Here is a 20077-nt window from a genome sequence, read left to right on the forward strand (position 1 = left end):
CTTCTTTGGGGCGGCGATATTCTCCAGGCTGTGCCCAGGGTCCTTTATCGTCCAACTCATCCTCCCATGTCCAGTCCTCCTTGCGCTGCTCCTGCTGACGCTGCCTGTCACCACGTCGCTTGGTCCTGTTGTGGTGGGTGATTCTGTAACGGTTTTCTTCTATCTCCTCCTCTGACGAGGAGGTGTAGCAAGGATCGGACCAAAATGCGGCGTAGTTGGTGTTCATGTTCTTTAATAAAGGAAAAACTCAAACATGAACATTATACAAAACAACAAACGTGAGAAAACCTAAACAGCCTATCTGGTAAACAAACAAACACAGAGACAGGAGCAATCACCCACGAAACACTCAAAGAATATGGCTGCCTAAATATGGTTCCCAATCAGAGACAACAATAAACACCTGCCTCTGATTGAGAACCACTCCAGACAGCCATATACTATGCTAGATAACCCTACTAAGCCACAAACCCAATTCCTAACAAAACCCCAGGACAAAACACACCACATAAATAAACCCATGTCACACCCTGGCCTGACCAAAATAATAAAGAAAACACAAAATACTAAGACCAGGGCGTGACAGCACTTTAAGTCTTTTCTGTTACAGACTAAAAAACAATGTTAATAAAGATATTCTTTGTTGTAAGTTGATCTATATTTCTTTCTTTTTTCTTTTTTTCTTTTCTTTAATGTTAATAAGGATACAATGTTATGCAGAGGTGTACTTATAACAATTTTATAGACAAATTATACTATTTACAGTCGCGGCAGAGAGTTGGGGGGAGCGAAATGTTTACTTCTTCCTAGGGTGGGCGTAACAGAAAATAATTGAGAAGCACTGCCTTGACCTAACACTGAGCGACCTTGTCAAGACCTCTTGGTGAAATGGTTAAGGTGTTGGTTTGACAGTCGCTGGACCCAGGTTTGAGACCGGTCAGGTTTCGGAAGTGGGATGGTGGAGAGGCGTGTACACGTGACTGTCTTGATACAGAGAAAAGGTTCCTTTTTGCAACTTTAAAACAAACGGCTTAGTCACTGTGGTGGTAACCTAAAAAGGCAAATGTGTACTTGACATTTTCAAACTCTCCCTGTCTGAATCCGTAAGAAAGAGAGTTTCAAACCTCTCAGTAAGATTTCTTAATTGTTACCCAGAAATGATTTGATATTGAGATAAAAACGGCTGCATTAGGCCTTTAACTAATATCAGAAGAGCTCTCATCCGGCCCCACATCACAGTAGAAGCCCCATTCAAGTTTCTAAAGACGGTTGACATCTAGTGGAAGCCCTAGGAAGTGCAACATAACTAATATCTCACTGTGTATTCGATAGGGCTGAGTTCAAAAACTACAAACCTCAGATTTCCCACTTCCTGTTTGGATTTTTTTCTCAGGTTTTTGCCTGTCATATGAGTTCTGTTATACTCACAGACATCATTCAAACAGTTTTAGAAACTTCAGAGGGTTTTCTATCCAAATGTAATAATAATATGCATATATTAGCAACTGGCACTAAAGAGCAGGCCGTTTACTCTGGGCACCTTATTCACCCAAGCTACTCACTACTGCCCCTGCAGCCATAAGAAGCAACTTTAATAATGAAGCTCACAATGTTACCGTATGTTTTTTTTTAAAAACATCCACTCTACTGTCAGCATATGCTCTAATGATCCTTCATAAGAACATTTCAGATTAGTAACTAAGAAAAACAGAGGATTGTCTCAATTGGTAGTAGCCAGGTCATCCTCAAAGGCAGATCATGTGCTTTGGCTAATAAAATCAAAGTATGTTGTTTTATTTTATTTTAATTTTTTATTTCACCTTTATTTAACCAGGTAGGCTAGTTGAGAACAAGTTCTCATTTGCAACTGCGACCTGGCCAAGATAAGGCATAGCAGTGTGAACAGACAACACAGAGTTACACATGGAGTAAACAATTAACAAGTCAATAACACAGTAGAAAAAAGGGGAGTCTATATATACACATTGTGTGCAAAAGGCATGAGAAGGTAGGCAAATAATTACAATTATGCAGATTAACACTGGAGTGATAAATGATCAGATGGTTATGTACAGGTAGAGATATTGGTGTGCAAAAGAGCAGAAAAATAAATAAATAAAAACAGTATGGGGATGAGGTAGGTGAAAATGGGTGGGCTATTTACCAATAGACTATGTACAGCTGCAGCGATCGGTTAGCTGCTCAGATAGCAGATGTTTGAAGTTGGTGAGGGAGATAAAAGTCTCCAACTTCAGCGATTTTTGCAATTCGTTCCAGTCACAGGCAGCAGAGAACTGGAACGAGAGGCGGCCAAATGAGGTGTTGGCTTTAGGGATGATCAGTGAGATACACCTGCTGGAGCGCGTGCTACGGATGGGTGTTGCCATCGTAACCAGTGAACTGAGATAAGGCGGAGCTTTACCTAGCATGGACTTGTAGATGACCTGGAGCCAGTGGGTCTGGCGACGAATATGTAGCGAGGGCCAGCCGACTAGAGCATACAAGTCGCAGTGTGGTGGTATAAGGTGCTTTAGTGACAAAACGGATGGCACTGTGATAAACTGCATCCAGTTTGCTGAGTATTGAGTGTTGGAAGCAATTTTGTAGATGACATCGCCGAAGTCGAGGATCGGTAGGATAGTCAGTTTTACTAGGGTAAGTTTGGCGGCGTGAGTGAAGGAGGCTTTGTTGCGGAATAGAAAGCCGACTCTTGATTTGATTTTCGATTGGAGATGTTTGGCTGCCATCCAGAAAAGTGAGGGGTTTCCTGCATGCTACGCTAGTGACCTGTACAGCAGGCCACTGACATTCTGGACTCCCCCAGATGGTACATATCACGTCTTTGAAGATGCCACCTGGTGCATTTCACATTTTCAGCTACAGCCTCTCTGTCATGGGATATACAGTGCCTTGCGAAAGTATTCGGCCCCTTTGAACTTTGAGACCTTTTGCCACATTTCAGGCTTCAAACACAAAGATATAAAACTGTATTTTTTTGTGAAGAATCAACAACAAGTGGGACACAATCATGAAGTGGAACGACATTTATTGGATATTTCAAACTTTTTTAACAAATCAAAAACTGAAAAATTGCCACAAGCCACCTGGGAGACACACCAAACATGTGGAAGAAGGTGCTCTGGTCAGATGAAACCAAAATTGAACTTTTTGGCAACAATGCAAAATGTCATGTTTGGCGTAAAAGCAACACAGCTCATCACCCTGAACACACCATCCCCACTGTCAAACATGGTGGTGGCAGCATCATGGTTTGGGCCTGCTTTTCTTCAGCAGGGACAGGGAAGATGGTTAAAATTGATGGGAAGATGGATGGAGCCAAATACAGGACCATTCTGGAAGAAAACCTGATGGAGTCTGCAAAAGACCTGAGACTGGGACGGAGATTTGTCTTCCAACAAGACAATGATCCAAAACATAAAGCAAAATCTACAATGGAATGGTTCAAAAATAAACATCTCTCTCTCTCTCTCTCTCTCTCTCTCTCTCTCTCTCTCTCTCTCTCTCTCTCTCTCTCTCTCTCTCTCTCTCTCTCTCTCTCTCTCTCTCTCTCTCTCTCTCTCTCTCTCTCTCTCTCTCTCTCTCTCTCTCTCTCTCTCTCTCTCTCTCTCTCTCTCTCTCTCTCTCTCTCTCTCTCTCTCTCTCTCTCTCTCTCTCTCTCTCTCTCTCTCTCTCTCTCTCTCTCTCTCTCTCTCTCTGGATACGAAATACACAACATAATACATTTCATTTTCTAGTCTTGGTGAGTACCAACCATTATGTATTTATGTGTAAAGAGAACTCCTGTCATGATCAGTTTCTATTTCCCTGCCACCTCTCTTTGATGACACAAGGAGAGAAAATCTGCTGTCACAATCCTCTCTACTCCATCTTTCTAATGTCTATACACCGTCACTCACTTTCTCTCTCATCCCTCTCCTCTGCATATCCTTCCTCCCTCTCTCCCTGCCCTTCCCCTGGTGAGCTCAATGATTCAGTGACATCATCGCTTGTTCACACCCTTCCACGCACGCACGCACACACACCATCGCCCCGGCGGATACAACAGCACAGCCACAGCCGATCCCGCACGTGTGACCTGTGTTTGAGCCACTGTTCCAGCGGAACTATAACTATAAGAAACAAGCCGTATTCTGTGAGTCCCAAAGGGACATCCTTTCCTGTTGTGCTACCATACTTCCTGTGTCCATCAGGGGCCATTTCTATTTTTATTACTCAACTGAGAAAATGGATTGAAATTCAATTAAGAAATCGAAAGTATCTTTATCGACAATAATGGGCCAACGCAAATTGAGGAGTTGGTTTTCAGTCCGTTTCATGGATTGATTGAGTTGGTAGAGCATTGACCTTTCACAGCCCTGTTGTCCATCCTCACAACCAATAGTCTATAGTCAATAGTCTATATAAAACCATGTCTGCTGTGAGACTGAAAAAAACTGAGTGCAAACACACTGGTCACTTAACATAAATAGGTGTTTTACTCTAACATGCTTAATGCCGGTTGTGTTTGCCACTGCCTATTCACCCCACATCATCCAGAAGGCGAGTTCAGTACAGGTGCATCAAAGCTGGGAGACTGAAAAACAGCTTCTATCTCAAGGCCATCAGACTGTTAAACAGCCATCACTAGCACATCAGAGGCAGCTGCCTATGGACATATATTAGGAATCACTGGCCACTTTTAGAAATGGATCACTAGCCACTTGAATAATGTTTCCGTATCTAGCATTCCTCATCTTATATGTATAAACTGCACTCCACACAATTATACAGTATCTTAGTCATTTTTAAATTGTGTTTACATATTGCGTCACACATTTCATATGTATATACTGTATTGTATTCTATACTACACTACTGACTGTTAAACAGCCATCCCCAGCACATCAGAGGCTGCTGTCTAAAGACATAGATTTGGAATCACTGGCCACTTTAAGAAAATGAAACACGAGCCACTTTAATAAATGTCTCAGTACCTTGCATTACTCATCTCATATGTGTGAACTGTACTCTATACTATTCTACGGTATCTTAGTCCCTTTAATTGTGTGTAAATATTGCATCACCCATCTTATATATATATATATATATATGCACACTGCATTCTCTACTATACTACTGGATCTTAGTCCAATGTCGCTCTGACATATATGTATATATATTCTTAATCCATTCCTTACTTAGATGTATGTGTATTGGGTATATGTTGTGAAACTGTTAGATATTACTGCACTGTCGGAGCTAGAAGCACAAGCATTTTGCTACACCCGCAATAACATCTGCTAAATACATGTATGTGAACAATAACATCTGCTAAATACGTGTATGTGAACAATAACATCTGCTAAATACGTGTATGTGAACAATAACATCTGCTAAATACGTGTATGTGAACAATAACATCTGCTAAATACGTGTATGTGAACAATAACATCTGCTAAATACGTGTATGTGAACAATAACATCTGATTTGGATTTGAACAATTGCTTCTTCATCCATTTCCTTGACCACAGAATGACCAAACAATCATGTCTTTTCAGAGTGCAGATTGACAAAGAACGGAGTTCTTAGCCCCCTATTTGGACAGTGTGTGTGTGCGTGTGCGTGTGCGTGTGTGTGTGTGTGTGTGTGTGCGTGTGTATCCTGACGTGTCATTGCCGTTCGGTGGCCCACTCCCCTGACTATTAGTGTCCTTGAGTGGTTTTCGGGGATCAGTCTCTTCCTCTAATCAGCAGATTGAACTTTCTTAACAAGGGAACCAGCAGAGCCTGGCTACAACAACATTCTAACACACGGTCAGGAACAAGTTCTCACGAGGGGAGACCAAACATTACACCATACACACAAGTCATCCCCATTTAGCAATTGTCTTTGGATGTGTCCGAAGACACATGGGCCCTGGTTAAAAGTAGTGCACTATTTAGGGAATTGGTTGCCATTTGGGATGCATCATATGTGGAATCCTGCTTACTATCCATTCATGCTCAATCCATCCATTGGACAAACAAACAAAAGAAAATAGAACTGCAGTAGAATCCAATATGGAGATTGGTTCAAGTCAATCAACTAAAAGGGTTTAATCTTGTTGTTTCAAAAAGTGAATTATAACTGAAGTGAATGGTACTTGTAAAGCGATGAAAGTGTATGTTTAAATGTTTCAGAGGCCACAAACTGCAGTGTAAGAAACTGAATAAAAGCAAAAAGCAACGCAAGCAAAAGCGATGACGCCAAACTCAATTTCCACGATACAAGAATGCAGATAATGTAGCTGAAAGTAAAGCAGGACAAGACAATGAGCTGCATATTTAGCAGGGGAAGTGTGTCTTTTTCCTGCCCCAAAACAGGATGTCCTTTTAGCCAAACTTTTTGGTATTTTTATTCTTCATCCGCTGTCTGAGCATAGGGCTTCCTCTGTCCAGCCATGTGCCTTCAGGACCCTTGAATACACACATTCACACACACAAACAAAAACACGCGCACATATGCATGCACACACACACACACACACACACACACACACACACACACACACACACACACACACATACGCACGCACGTATATGGAAACTAACACACATGCGTGCACATACACATACAGTGCCTTGCGAAAGTATTCGGCCCCCTTGAACTTTGCGACCTTTTGCCACATTTCAGGCTTCAAACATAAAGATATAAAACTGTATTTTTTTGTGAAGAATCAACAACAAGTGGGACACAATCATGAAGTGGAACGACATTTATTGGATATTTCAAACTTTTTTAACAAATCAAAAACTGAAAAATGGGGCGTGCAAAATTATTCAGCCCCTTTACTTTCAGTGCAGCAAACTCTCTCCAGAAGTTCAGTGAGGATCTCCGAATGATCCAATGTTGACCTAAATGACTAATGATGATAAATACAATCCACCTGTGTGTAATCAAGTCTCCGTATAAATGCACCTGCACTGTGATAGTCTCAGAGGTCCGTTAAAAGCGCAGAGAGCATCATGAAGAACAAGGAACACACCAGGCAGGTCCGAGATACTGTTGTGAAGAAGTTTAAAGCCGGATTTGGATACAAAAAGATTTCCCAAGCTTTAAACATCCCAAGGAGCACTGGGCAAGCGATAATATTGAAATGGAAGGAGTATCAGACCACTGCAAATCTACCAAGACCTGGCCGTCCCTCTAAACTTTCAGCTCATACAAGGAGAAGACTGATCAGAGATGCAGCCAAGAGGCCCATGATCACTCTGGATGAACTGCAGAGATCTACAGCTGAGGTGGGAGACTCTGTCCATAGGACAACAATCCTATTGTTGTAATCCTAATCCAGTATATTGCACAAATCTGGCCTTTATGGAAGAGTGGCAAGAAGAAAGCCATTTCTTAAAGATATCCATAAAAAGTGTTGTTTAAAGTTTGCCACAAGCCACCTGGGAGACACACCAAACATGTGGAAGAAGGTGCTCTGGTCAGATGAAACCAAAATTGAACTTTTTGGCAACAATGCAAAACGTTATGTTTGGCATAAAAGCAACACAGCGCATCACCCTGAACACACCATACCCACTGTCAAACATGGTGGTGGCAGCATCATGGTTTGGGCCTGCTTTTCTTCAGCAGGGACAGGGAGATGGTTAAAATTGATGGGAAGATGGATGGAGAACCTGATGCAGTCTGCAAAAGACCTGAGACTGGGACGGAGATTTGTCTTCCAACAAGACAATGATCCAAAACATAAAGCAAAATCTACAATGGAATGGTTCAAAAATAAACATATCCAGGTGTTAGAATGGCCAAGTCAAAGTCCAGACCTGAATCCAATCGAGAATCTGTGGAAAGAACTGAAAACTGCTGTTCACAAATGCTCTCCATCCAACCTCACTGAGCTCGAGCTGTTTTGCAAGGAGGAATGGGAAAAAAATTCAGTCTCTCGATGTGCAAAACTGATAGAGACATACCCCAAGCGACTTACAGCTGTAATCGCAGCAAAAGGTGGCGCTACAAAGTATTAACTTAAGGGGGCTGAATAATTTTGCACGCCCAATTCTTCAGTTTTTGATTTGTTAAAAAAGTTTGAAATATCCAATAAATGTCATTCAACTTCATGATTGTGTCCCACTTGTTGTTGATTCTTCACAAAAAAATACAGTTTTATATCTTTATGTTTGAAGCCTGAAATGTGGAAAAAGGTCGCAAAGTTTAAGGGGGCCGAATACTTTCGCAAGGCACTGTATACCCTTTACTGATGCCCAGCGCACAAGTTCAATTCTAGCAGCCCCAGCCAAGTCCTTCAAGATCTCAGAGTGCTCTCCTGCTGTGCCTATTCTATAGAGACTCCCCTCTACCCCTCTAGACTTTTAGGACTCGGTGCCCAGTTCCTGCCAGGCCTTACTGGCACGGTTAACTACCCCACTAAAATCTGATGCATCAACACAGCACTCATAAATAAACAATATATTAAAATGAAAGGGCGTAGGAAACCATCACACTCAATGCAATTTCAGATATTGGACCTCGACCTCCATTAAAAACCCAGACTACATTAAAATGTATGAATAGCCTTACCAGAGCATGACGTACCAGAGCATGATGTACCAGAGAATGACGTACCAGAGCATGATGTACCAGAGCATGACGTACCAGAGCATGACGCACTAGAGCAAGATGTACAGGAGCGTAGCTTACCAGAGCATGACATACAAGAGCATGACGTACCAGAACATGACGTACCAGAGGATGACATACCAGAGCATGACGTACCAGAGCATGACGTACCAGAGCATGACGGACCAGAGAATGACGGACCAGAGCATGACGTACCAGAGCGTAGGGTACCAGAGCACAGCTTACCAGAGCATGACATACAAGAGCATGACATACCAGAGCATGACGGACCAGAGCATGACGGACCAGAGCATGACGGACCAGAGCATGACGTACCAGAGCATGAAGTACCAGAGCATGACGTACCAGGGCATGACATACCAGAGCATGACGGACCAGAGCATGACGTACCAGAGCATGACGGACCAGAGCATGACGGACCAGAGCATGACGGACCAGAGCATGACGTACCAGAGCATGAAGTACCAGAGCATGACGTACCAGGGCATGACATACCAGAGCATGACGGACCAGAGCATGACGGACCAGAGCATGACGGACCAGAGCATGACGTACCAGAGCGTAGGGTACCAGAGCGTAGGGTACCAGAGCATGACGTACCAGAGCATGACGTACCAGAGCATGACGTACCAGAGCATGACGAATCAGAGCATGAAGTACCAGAGCAGGACGAACCAGAGCGTGACGTACCAGAGCATGACATACCAGAGCATGACATACCAGAGTGTAGCATACAAAAGCATGATGTACCAGAGCATGACCTACCAGAGCATGACGTAACAGAGCATGACGTACCAGAGCATGAAGTACCAGGGCATGACATACCAGAGCATGACGGACCAGAGCATGACGGACCAGAGCATGACGTACCAGAGCGTAGGGTACCAGAGCGTAGGGTACCAGAGCATGACGTACCAGAGCATGACGTACCAGAGCATGACGTACCAGAGCATGACGAATCAGAGCATGAAGTACCAGAGCAGGACGAACCAGAGCGTGACGTACCAGAGCATGACATACCAGAGCATGACATACCAGAGTGTAGCATACAAAAGCATGATGTACCAGAGCATGACCTACCAGAGCATGACGGACCAGAGCATGACGTACCAGAGCATGAAGTACCAGAGCATGACGGACCAGAGCATGACGTACCAGAGCGTAGGGTACCAGAGCATGACGTACCAGAGCATGACGTACCAGAGCATGACGTACCAGAGCATGACGAACCAGAGCATGAAGTACCAGAGCAGGACGAACCAGAGCGTGACGTACCAGAGCATGACATACCAGAGCATGACATACCAGAGCGTAGCATACAAAAGCATGATGTACCAGAGCATGACCTACCAGAGCATGACGTACCAGAGCGTAGCGTACCAGAGCATGACGTACCAGAGCATAAAGTACAAGAGCATGACGTACCAGAGGATGACGTACCAGAGCATGACGTACCAGAGCATGACGGACCAGAGCATGACATACCAGAGCGTAGGGTACCAGAGCGTAGCTTACCAGAGCATGACATACAAGAGCATGACGTACCAGAGCATGACGGACCAGAGCATGACGGACCAGAGCATGACGGACCAGAGCATGACGTACCAGAGCATGAAGTACCAGAGCATGACGTACCAGGGCATGACATACCAGAGCATGACGGACCAGAGCATGACGGACCAGAGCATGACGGACCAGAGCATGACGTACCAGAGCGTAGGGTACCAGAGCGTAGGGTACCAGAGCATGACATACCAGAGCATGACGTACCAGAGCATGATGTACGAGAAATGACGTAACAGAGCATGACATACCAGAGCATGAAGTACCAGAGCATGAAGTACCAGAGCATGACGTACCAGAGCTTGACGTACCAGAGCATGACGTACCAGAGCGTAGCGAACCAGAGCATGACGAACCAGAGCATGACGTACTAGAGCGTAGCGTACCAGAGCATGAAGTACCAAGGCATGACGTACCAGAGCACGACATACCAGAGCGTAGCGTACCAGAGCGTGACGTACCAGAGCATGGCGTACCAGAGCATGGTGTACCAGAGCATGGCGTACCAGAGTGTAGCGTACCAGAGCACGAAGTACCAGAGCATGACGTACCAGAGCATGACATACCAGAGAGTGACATACCAGAGAGTGACATACAAGAGTATGATATACCAGAGCGTAGCGTCCAGAGCATGACGTATCAGAACATGACGTATCAGAGTGTGATGTACCAGAGCATGACGTACCAGAGCATAGCATACCAGAGCATGACGTACCACAGCATGACATACCAGAGAATGACGTACAAGAGCGTACAAGAGCTTGACGTACCAGAGAATGACGTACCAGAGCATAGCATACCAGAGCATGACGTACCAGAGCATGACGTACCAGAGCACGACATACCAGAGCGTAGCGTACCAGAGCATGGCGTATGATGTACCAGAGCGTAACGTCCAGAGCATGACGTACCAGAACATGACGTATCAGAGCGTGACGAACCAGAGCATGACGTACCAGAGCATGACGAACCAGAGAGTGACGAACCAGAGAGTGACGTACCAGAGCATGACGAGCCACAGCATGATGTACCAGAGCTTAGCGTACAAGAGAATGAAGTACCAGAGCATGACGTACCACAGCGTAGCGTAACAGAGCATGAAGTACCAGAGCATGACGTACAAGAGCATAGCATACCAGAGCACAAAGTACCAGAGCATAACGTACCAGAGCATGACGTACCAGAGCGTAGGGTACCAGAGTATGACGTACCAGAGCATGACGTACCAGAGCATGATGTACCAGACAGTAGACTACCAGAGCATGAAGGACCAGAGCAGGACGAACCAGAGCATAACGTACAAGAGCGTGACATACAAGAGTATGATGTACCAGAGCGTAGCGTCCAGAGCATGACATACCAGAACATGACGTATCAGAGCGTGACGTACCAGAGCATAGCATACCAGAGCATGAAGTACCAGAGCATGACGTACCAGAGCATGACGTACCAGAGCATGACGTCCCAGAGCATGACGTACCAGATCATGACGTACCAGAGCATGACATACCAGAGCGTAGGGTAATCAGAGCATCACATACCAGAGCATGACGTACCAGAGCATGACGTACCAGAGAGTAGACTACCAGAGCATGAAGTACCAGAGCAGGACGAACCATAGCGTGACGTACCAGAGAGTGAAGTACCAGGACGTGATGTACCAGAGCATGACGTACCAGAGCATAGCATACCAGAGCATGACGTACAAGAGCGTAGCGTACAAGAGCTTGACGTACCAGAGCATGATGTACGAGAAATGACGTAACAGAGCATGACATACCAGAGCATTAATTACCAGAGCATGACGAACCAGAGCATGACGTACTAGAGCGTAGCATACCAGAGCATGAAGTACCAGAGCTTGACGTACCAGAGCATGATGTACGAGAAATGTCGTAACAGAGCATGACGTAGCAGAGAATGACGAACCAGAGAATGACGTATTAGAGCGTAGCGTACCAGAGCATGACGTACCGAAGCACGACATAACAGAGCGTAGCGTACCAGAGCATGATGTACCAGAGCATAACGAACCAGAGCATGACGTAACAGAGCATGAAGTACCAGAGCATAACGTACCAGAGCACGACATACCAGAGCGTAGCGTACCAGAGCATGACATACCAGAGCGTAGCGTACCAGAGCATGACGTAACAGAGCATGAAGTACCAGAGCATAACGTACCAGAGCACGACATACCAGAGCGTAGCGTACCAGAGCATGACGTACCAGAGCATGACGTACCAGAGCCTGACGTACCAGAGCGCGAAGAACCAGAGCACGAAGAACCAGAGCACGACGTACCAGAGCATGACGTACCAGAGCATGACGTACCACAGAGGGACATACCAGAGAGTGATGTACCAGAGCATGACATACAAGAGTATGATGTACCAGAGCGTAACGTCCAGAGCATGACGTACCACAGCATGACATAGCAGAGAATGATGTACAAGAGCATAGCGTACAAGAGCTTGACGTACCAGAGCATGATGTACGAGAAATGACGTAACAGAGCATGACATACCAGAGCATGAAGTACCAGAGCATGAAGTACCAGAGCATGACGTACCAGAGCTTGACGTACCAGAGCATGACGAACCAGAGCATGACGTACTAGAGCGTAGCGTACCAGAGCATGAAGTACCAAGGCATGACGTACCAGAGCACGACATACCAGAGCGTAGCGTACCAGAGCGTGACGTACCAGAGCATGGCGTACCAGAGCATGGTGTACCAGAGCATGGCGTACCAGAGTGTAGCGTACCAGAGCACGAAGTACCAGAGCATGACGTACCAGAGCATGACATACCAGAGAGTGACATACCAGAGAGTGACATACAAGAGTATGATATACCAGAGCGTAGCGTCCAGAGCATGACGTATCAGAACATGACGTATCAGAGTGTGATGTACCAGAGCATGACGTACCAGAGCATAGCATACCAGAGCATGACGTACCACAGCATGACATACCAGAGAATGACGTACAAGAGCGTACAAGAGCTTGACGTACCAGAGAATGACGTACCAGAGCATAGCATACCAGAGCATGACGTACCAGAGCATGACGTACCAGAGCACGACATACCAGAGCGTAGCGTACCAGAGCATGGCGTACCACAGGATGGCGTACCAGAGCCTGACGTACCAGAGCGTAGCGTACCAGAGCACAAAGTACCAGAGCATGACGTACCAGAGAGTGACGTTCCAGAGAGTGACGTTCCAGAGAGTGACGTACCAGAGAGTGACGTACCAGAGAGTGACATACCAGAAAGTGATGTACTAGAGCATGATGTACCAGAGCATGATGTACCAGAGCATAGCATAGCAGAGCATGAAGTACCAGAGCATGACGTACCAGAGCATGACGTACCAGAGCATGATGTACCAGAGCATGATGTACCAGAGCATGATGTACCAGAGCATGATGTACCAGAGCATGATGTACCAGAGCATGATGTACCAGAGCATGACGTACCAGAGTATGACATACCAGAGCATGACGTACCAGATCATGACATACCAGAGCGTAGCGTACCAGAGCATGACATACCAGAGTATGACATACCAGAGCATGACGTACCAGAGTATGACATACCAGAGCATGACGTACCAGAGCATGACATACCAGAGCGTAGCGTACCAGAGCATGACATACCAGAGTATGACATACCAGAGCATGACATACCAGAGCATGACGTACCAGAGTATGACATACCAGAGCATGACGTACCAGAGCATGACATACCAGAGCATGACGTACCAGAGTATGACATACCAGAGCATGACATACCAGAGCGTAGCGTACCAGAGCATGACATACCAGAGTATGACATACCAGAGCATGACGTACCAGAGTATGACATACCAGAGCATGACGTACCAGAGCATGACATACCAGAGCATGACGTACCAGAGTATGACATACCAGAGCATGACATACCAGAGCATGACATACCAGAGCATGACGTACCAGAGCATGACATACCAGAGCGTAGCGTACCAGAGCATGACATACCAGAGTATGACATACCAGAGCATGACGTACCAGAGTATGACATACCAGAGCATGACGTACCAGAGCATGACATACCAGAGCGTAGCGTACCAGAGCATGACATACCAGAGTATGACATACCAGAGCATGACGTACCAGAGTATGACATACCAGAGCATGACGTACCAGAGCATGACATACCAGAGCGTAGCGTACCAGAGCATGACATACCAGAGCATTACATACCAGAGTATGACATACCAGAGCATGACGTACCAGAACATGACTTACCAGAACATGCGTATCAGAGCATGACATACCAGGCCATGACGTACCAGAGCGTAGCGTACAAGAGCATGACGTACCAGAGCGTAGCGTCCCAGAGCATGACGTACCAGAGCATGACATACCAGAGCATGACGAACCAGTGCATGACATACCAGAGCATGACATACCAGAGCATGACATACCAGAGCGTGACATACCAGAGCGTGACGAACCAGAACATGACGTACCAGAGCATGACGTACCAGAGCATGACGAACCAGAGCATGGCGTACCAGAGCATGGCGTACCAGAGCATGGCGTACCAGAGCATGACAAACCAGAGCATGGCGTACCAGAGCATGGCGTACCAGAGCATGGCGTACCAGAGCATGGCGTACCAGAGCATGGCGTACCAGAGCATGGCGTACCAGAGCATGGCGTATCAGAGCATGACTCTCTGATATTTAACTGATAGAGGTAGAGATAGACGATCAAGACATTTGTTTTCCAGCGTTAAAATAAAACTGAACTTTTCAATGCTCCTGCATTCCATTGTAATGTGAAGCCCACATAACTGTCCCTCCCCCAGTGTCCCCTACACCCAGTGTCCCCTACACCCAGTGCCCCCCCCCTCAGTGTCCCCTCAATCCCCAGTGTCTCCCCACCTCTCAGTATCCCCCCCAGCGTCCCCCAACCCCCAGTTCCCCCCGTGTCCCCCCACCACTCAGTGTCTCCCCAGTCCACCGCAGTGTCCCCCCACCTCCCAGTGCCTCCCTTCCCCCAGTTTCCAATCATGTCCCAGGTCCCCCTTCTTACCTTGAGATGTGAAAGCTGTCTCCTGTCATCTTCCAGCTGCCTCTTTTTGTTCTCGACCTCTATCTGCCTCTTCCTCTTCTCCTGTTGGTGCATAGGGAAAACACAGAGTAGAGATGATATGATCACCCTAAGAAACAGTGGCAACCTGTTATACCCATGTAGGTTCCTGTTGCTCAGTGGATTGTGGCATAGTGCCAGCAACACTGGGATCGTCTCCGTTTTCTAGTAAACAGTGACATAACAGTGAGTAATCAGTGAATGGTCCATTACGGCACTAAATTCCCAGTGCAACTGATATTTGGCCTCATTTCGTTTGTGTCTTGGACTCCTCAGCTGGAATAAATATGTAAAAACTCAAACTTTCATCTACTAAAGACCAGTACTAACCATATTCAAGTGTGTACAGAAATATATGTGTATTTACAGAGAGGCTACTGTCCAGACTGTCCATTCAATCTCCTCAGTAAATACAATCTACCACAGATCATAGCAATAGAGAAATGAAAGGTCCACACTGTTAGAAGAGCTACACTCCTGACACAGACCCTGTGGCTGTAGTGGCCAACTACAGATATAAGATTTACTAGGCCATTCCACTCTAGTACAGAGGAAACCATAAACATTCTCCTCCTGAAGAGCTGTCCTGCTCAACAGTTACATACTTTGGCATGTGCTGTGTCACAGTGTCCCTCCGTCAGGCTTGGTATTTTAATATGAAAGAGTTGTTTGAAAGGGCATTCTAGGCTGAATTTCATACAGTGCTGGATAAGGTGACTAATCTAAATCAATATGTGCTCTAAGTTGACTATACAGAAGGTTTGCTGGATATAAATAGTTTACTTGAGGTTATAGGAACACATGGCATGACTCTCTTATACCCCAAGATGACTTGGACTAATTCAAGTCTTTATATTCAACCTCCCAAACACACACGCATGCACATGAACAGATGCACACACACACACACACACACACACACACACACACACACACACACACACACACACACACACACACACACACACACACACACACACACACACACACACACCTTTATTTGAATCCACCAATCACATAACATCAAGACGGATTCAAACATTTAAAAGTTCTGCGATACAAGGACACATAAGGATACAAAAAGCACCTTGTCCTGCCCTTAACGGCTGAAACAGAGCAGTACCTTGCCGGTTACTTTGCCATAGTCTGAGACAGGCGTGCCATCTGAAGGCCACATACCGTAAGCCTATGTACGTGGCCGAGACTGACAAATATCAGCGCCACCAACTTGCACTTATATCCCAGGCTGTTCAAGCGCGATACAAGGGGCTGGAATTTAAGAAGCTTGTCAGAGGCCGGATCCATGTAATAATCAAATGAGCAGCCCACTTCCAAAATGTTCTTCCCCCACAACAACACACACATACACACAATGAGCCGTGCATTTCTCATTGTGCCAGGCAAAGGAGGCTCTGAGGAGGAGGAAGGGGAGAACCATCCTACTCAGTGCATTTAATAAAATAAAAACAGTGAAACATTTTAAAAAGTTAGACTTTTTGGATAAAACTATACAAAATTCACTCCCGTTCAAAAGTTTGGGGTCACTTAGGAATGTCCTTGTTTTTGAAAGAAAAGCAAATTTTTTGTCCGTTAAAATAACATCAAATTGATCAGAAATACAGTGTCAACATTGTTAATATTGTAAATGACTATTGTAGCTGGAAATGGCTGATTTTTAATGGAATATCTACATAGGCGTACAGAGGCCCATTATCAGCAACCATCACTCCTGTGTTCCAATAGCACGTTGTGTTAGCTAATCCAAGTTTACCATTTTAAAAGCCTAATTGATCATTAGAAAACCCTTTTGCAATTATGCTAGCACAGCTGAAAACTGTTGTCCTGATTAAATAAGCAATAAAACTGGCCTTCTTAAAAATAGTTGAGAATCTGGAGCATCAGCATTTGTGGGTTCGATTACAAGCTCAAATGGCCAGAACAAAGGACTTTATTCTGAAACTCATCAGTCTATTATTGTTCTGAGAAATGAAGGCTATTCCATGCGAGAAATTGCCAAGAAACTGAAGATCTCGTACAACGCTGTGTACTAGTCCCTTCACAGAACAGCGGAAACTGTCTCTAACCAGAATAGAAAGAGGAGTGGGAGGCCCCGGTGCACAACTGAGCAAGAGGACAAGTACATTAGAGTGTCTAGTTTGAGAAGGAGACACCTCACAAGTCCTCAACTGGCAGCTTCATTGAATAGTACCCGCAAAACACTGTCTCAACATCAACAGTGAAGAGGCAACTCTGGGATGCTGACCTTCTAGGCCGAGTTGCAAAGAAAAATATATCTCAGACTGGCCAATAAAAATAAAAGATTAAGATAAAAATAACACAAACACTGGACAGAGGAACTTTCATTCATAGGCTTGGTTGTAACAACCTCATGATGGGTCCAGGGAAAATGTGAGTCATGTAGTAGCCTAAACCTATCGATGTTACATTGAGCTGAGTGAATGGAATGTGAATGACCGTCATCCAACATGCCTTAATAGCAATAAGGCCATTTTCATAAAACATCATAAAACATAAAAAATCTTCTTTAAATTTAAACAGCACCAATCGCAACTGGTGGCAGGGTATTATGTTTAAAAGATCTGGCCATAGTCTACATGACTTCGTCTCTGCTCTGTCTCCAGACAAGCCAGCTCCAAGCCAGCTCCAAGCCAGCTCCAAAAGCATTAGAAATACAATTCACAAGCCTGCCAACTGAAACCCAATCAAAGACAATCCACTTACCCCTAAACCCAGGCACTTGTTGATCAGAGAATAATTGGATAGGGTGTGAGCAATATGGTTGAAACTATCAGCCTATTGGGGGTGGGGGGACAGGGGGGTGGGGGGCATTGGGAGGTGGGGGAACACTGGGGTGTGGGGGACACTGGGGGGCATTGGGAGGTGGGGAACACTGGGGGGTGGGGGACACTGGGGGGTGGGGGGGACACTGGAGAGTGGGGGGACATTGGGGGTGGGAGGATAAGGTAATAAGTTATTGGCTGAGCCTTTCACATGCCAATGTGATAGCCAAGTTTTTTCCATCTTTGCTCTGTGTTGGATAAACTGGCCCTGTCTGTGATTGTTTTCTCCACATCTGTCTCTGTCTCTGTTCCCCTCAGTTTTTTTTAGCACAGTATAAAGATGCATGCATTTCCTCCTTCTCTTCACTCTGCATAGAGCTGCCACTGCATAGCTTTTGACAAGGTAAGCTAGGAATTCAACTGTAACTGTAACAATCTGATCTCGGATCAGTTCTTCCCTGAGTGAGCCAAAATAACAATGTTCCGCTAGCTTGTGAACAGGTGTGATAATGCTGTCAGCGGTTTCACCCTGCTCCTGTTTGCCCACATTAAACCTAGCTCTCTCAAATACAATGTTGTGTCGCCTTAGGAAATGCATTTCAAAACGGTCTTAACGGCACTGTAGTTACGTTTCTCTTCCTCAGTCAAAGGTGAAGGATTTAATATATCCTTGACTTCATCACCCATAGAGTAAATCAGTGTATTAACTTGAAATGCCACATTTTTCAAGTTTAAGCCTGAAGCTACTCTGTACCTTTCAAATCTATTTTGGCCCATTTTGAATGTCTCTGAGGGATTCGGCTACTTCAGCCACAATCGTTGCAAACAAGTGTATAAACTCGAGCACACAGCCATGCAATCTCCATAGTAAAACATTTGCAGTATAATGTCCTTACTAAAGAGGTTAGCAAATTTCAACGTGGCACCATCATAGGAAGCCATCTTATGATGGATGCCATCTTTCCAACAAGTCAGTTGGGCAAATTTCTGCTGTTACTGTAAAAGTGGAAATGTCTAGGAGCAACAACAGCTCAGCCACGAAGTGGTAGGCCACACAAGCTCACAGAATGGGACCGCCGAGTGCTGAATCTTAACGCTACAACATAGACGATGCTGTGCTTCCAACTTTGTGGCAACAGTTTGGGGAAGGCCCTTTCCTGTTTCAGCACAAAGCAAGGTCCATGCAGAAACGGATGGTTGATACCGGTGTAGAAGAACTTGACTGGCCTGCATAGAGCCCTGACCTCAACTCCATCGAACACCTTTGGGATGAATTGGAACGCCGACTGCGCGCCAAGCCTAATCGCCCAACATCAGTGCCCAAACTCACCGATGCTCTTGTGGCTAAATGGAAGCAAGTCCCTGTAGCAATGTTACAACATCTAGTGGAAAGCCATCCCAGAATAGTGGAGGCTGTAATAGCAGCAAAGGGACGACCAATTCCATATTAATGCCCATGATTTTTCAGCAGCAGGGACTGGGAGACTAGTCAGGATCGAGGGAAAGATGAACGACGCAAAGTACAGAGATCCTTGATGAAAACCTGCTCCAGAGCACTCATCACCTCAGACTTGGGCAAAGGTTCACCTTCCAACAGGACAACGGCCCTAAGCACACAGCCAAGAACAACGCAGGAGTGGCTTGGGGACAAATCTCTGAATGTCCTTGAGTGGCCCAGCCAGAGCCTCATCCAACCTGACAGAGCTTGAAAGGATCTGCAGAGAAGAATGGGAGAAACTCCCCAAATACAGGTGTGCCAAGTATGTAGCATCACACCCAAGAAGACTCAAGGCTGTAATCACTACCAAAGGTGCTTCAACAAAGTACTGAGTAAAGGGTCTGAATACTTATGTATATGTGATATGTTATTTTTATTTTACACATTTGCATACATTTCTAAAAAATCTGTTTTTGCTTCGTCATTATGGGGTATTGTGTGTAGAT

The 20077-nt window shown here is 45.4% G+C and overlaps 1 protein-coding gene across 3 annotated transcripts in view; it reads right to left on the minus strand.

Annotated features, from left to right (window-relative positions):
* Positions 1-20077, minus strand: part of LOC110490953 (paralemmin-1) — a 72820-nt gene that overhangs the window by 22929 nt on the left and 29814 nt on the right. For all 3 annotated transcript variants that reach the window (XM_036952453.2, XM_036952535.2, XM_036952292.2), the window contains exon 3: positions 15276-15356. In XM_036952453.2, the coding sequence (XP_036808348.1) occupies positions 15276-15356 (81 nt within the window). The remainder of the gene's footprint in view (positions 1-15275; positions 15357-20077) is intronic.

Source organism: Oncorhynchus mykiss, chromosome 1 (genome assembly GCF_057628025.1).
Source record: "Oncorhynchus mykiss isolate SJ-2025 chromosome 1, ASM5762802v1, whole genome shotgun sequence".
In the NCBI taxonomy this organism is placed as follows: domain Eukaryota; kingdom Metazoa; phylum Chordata; class Actinopteri; order Salmoniformes; family Salmonidae; genus Oncorhynchus; species Oncorhynchus mykiss.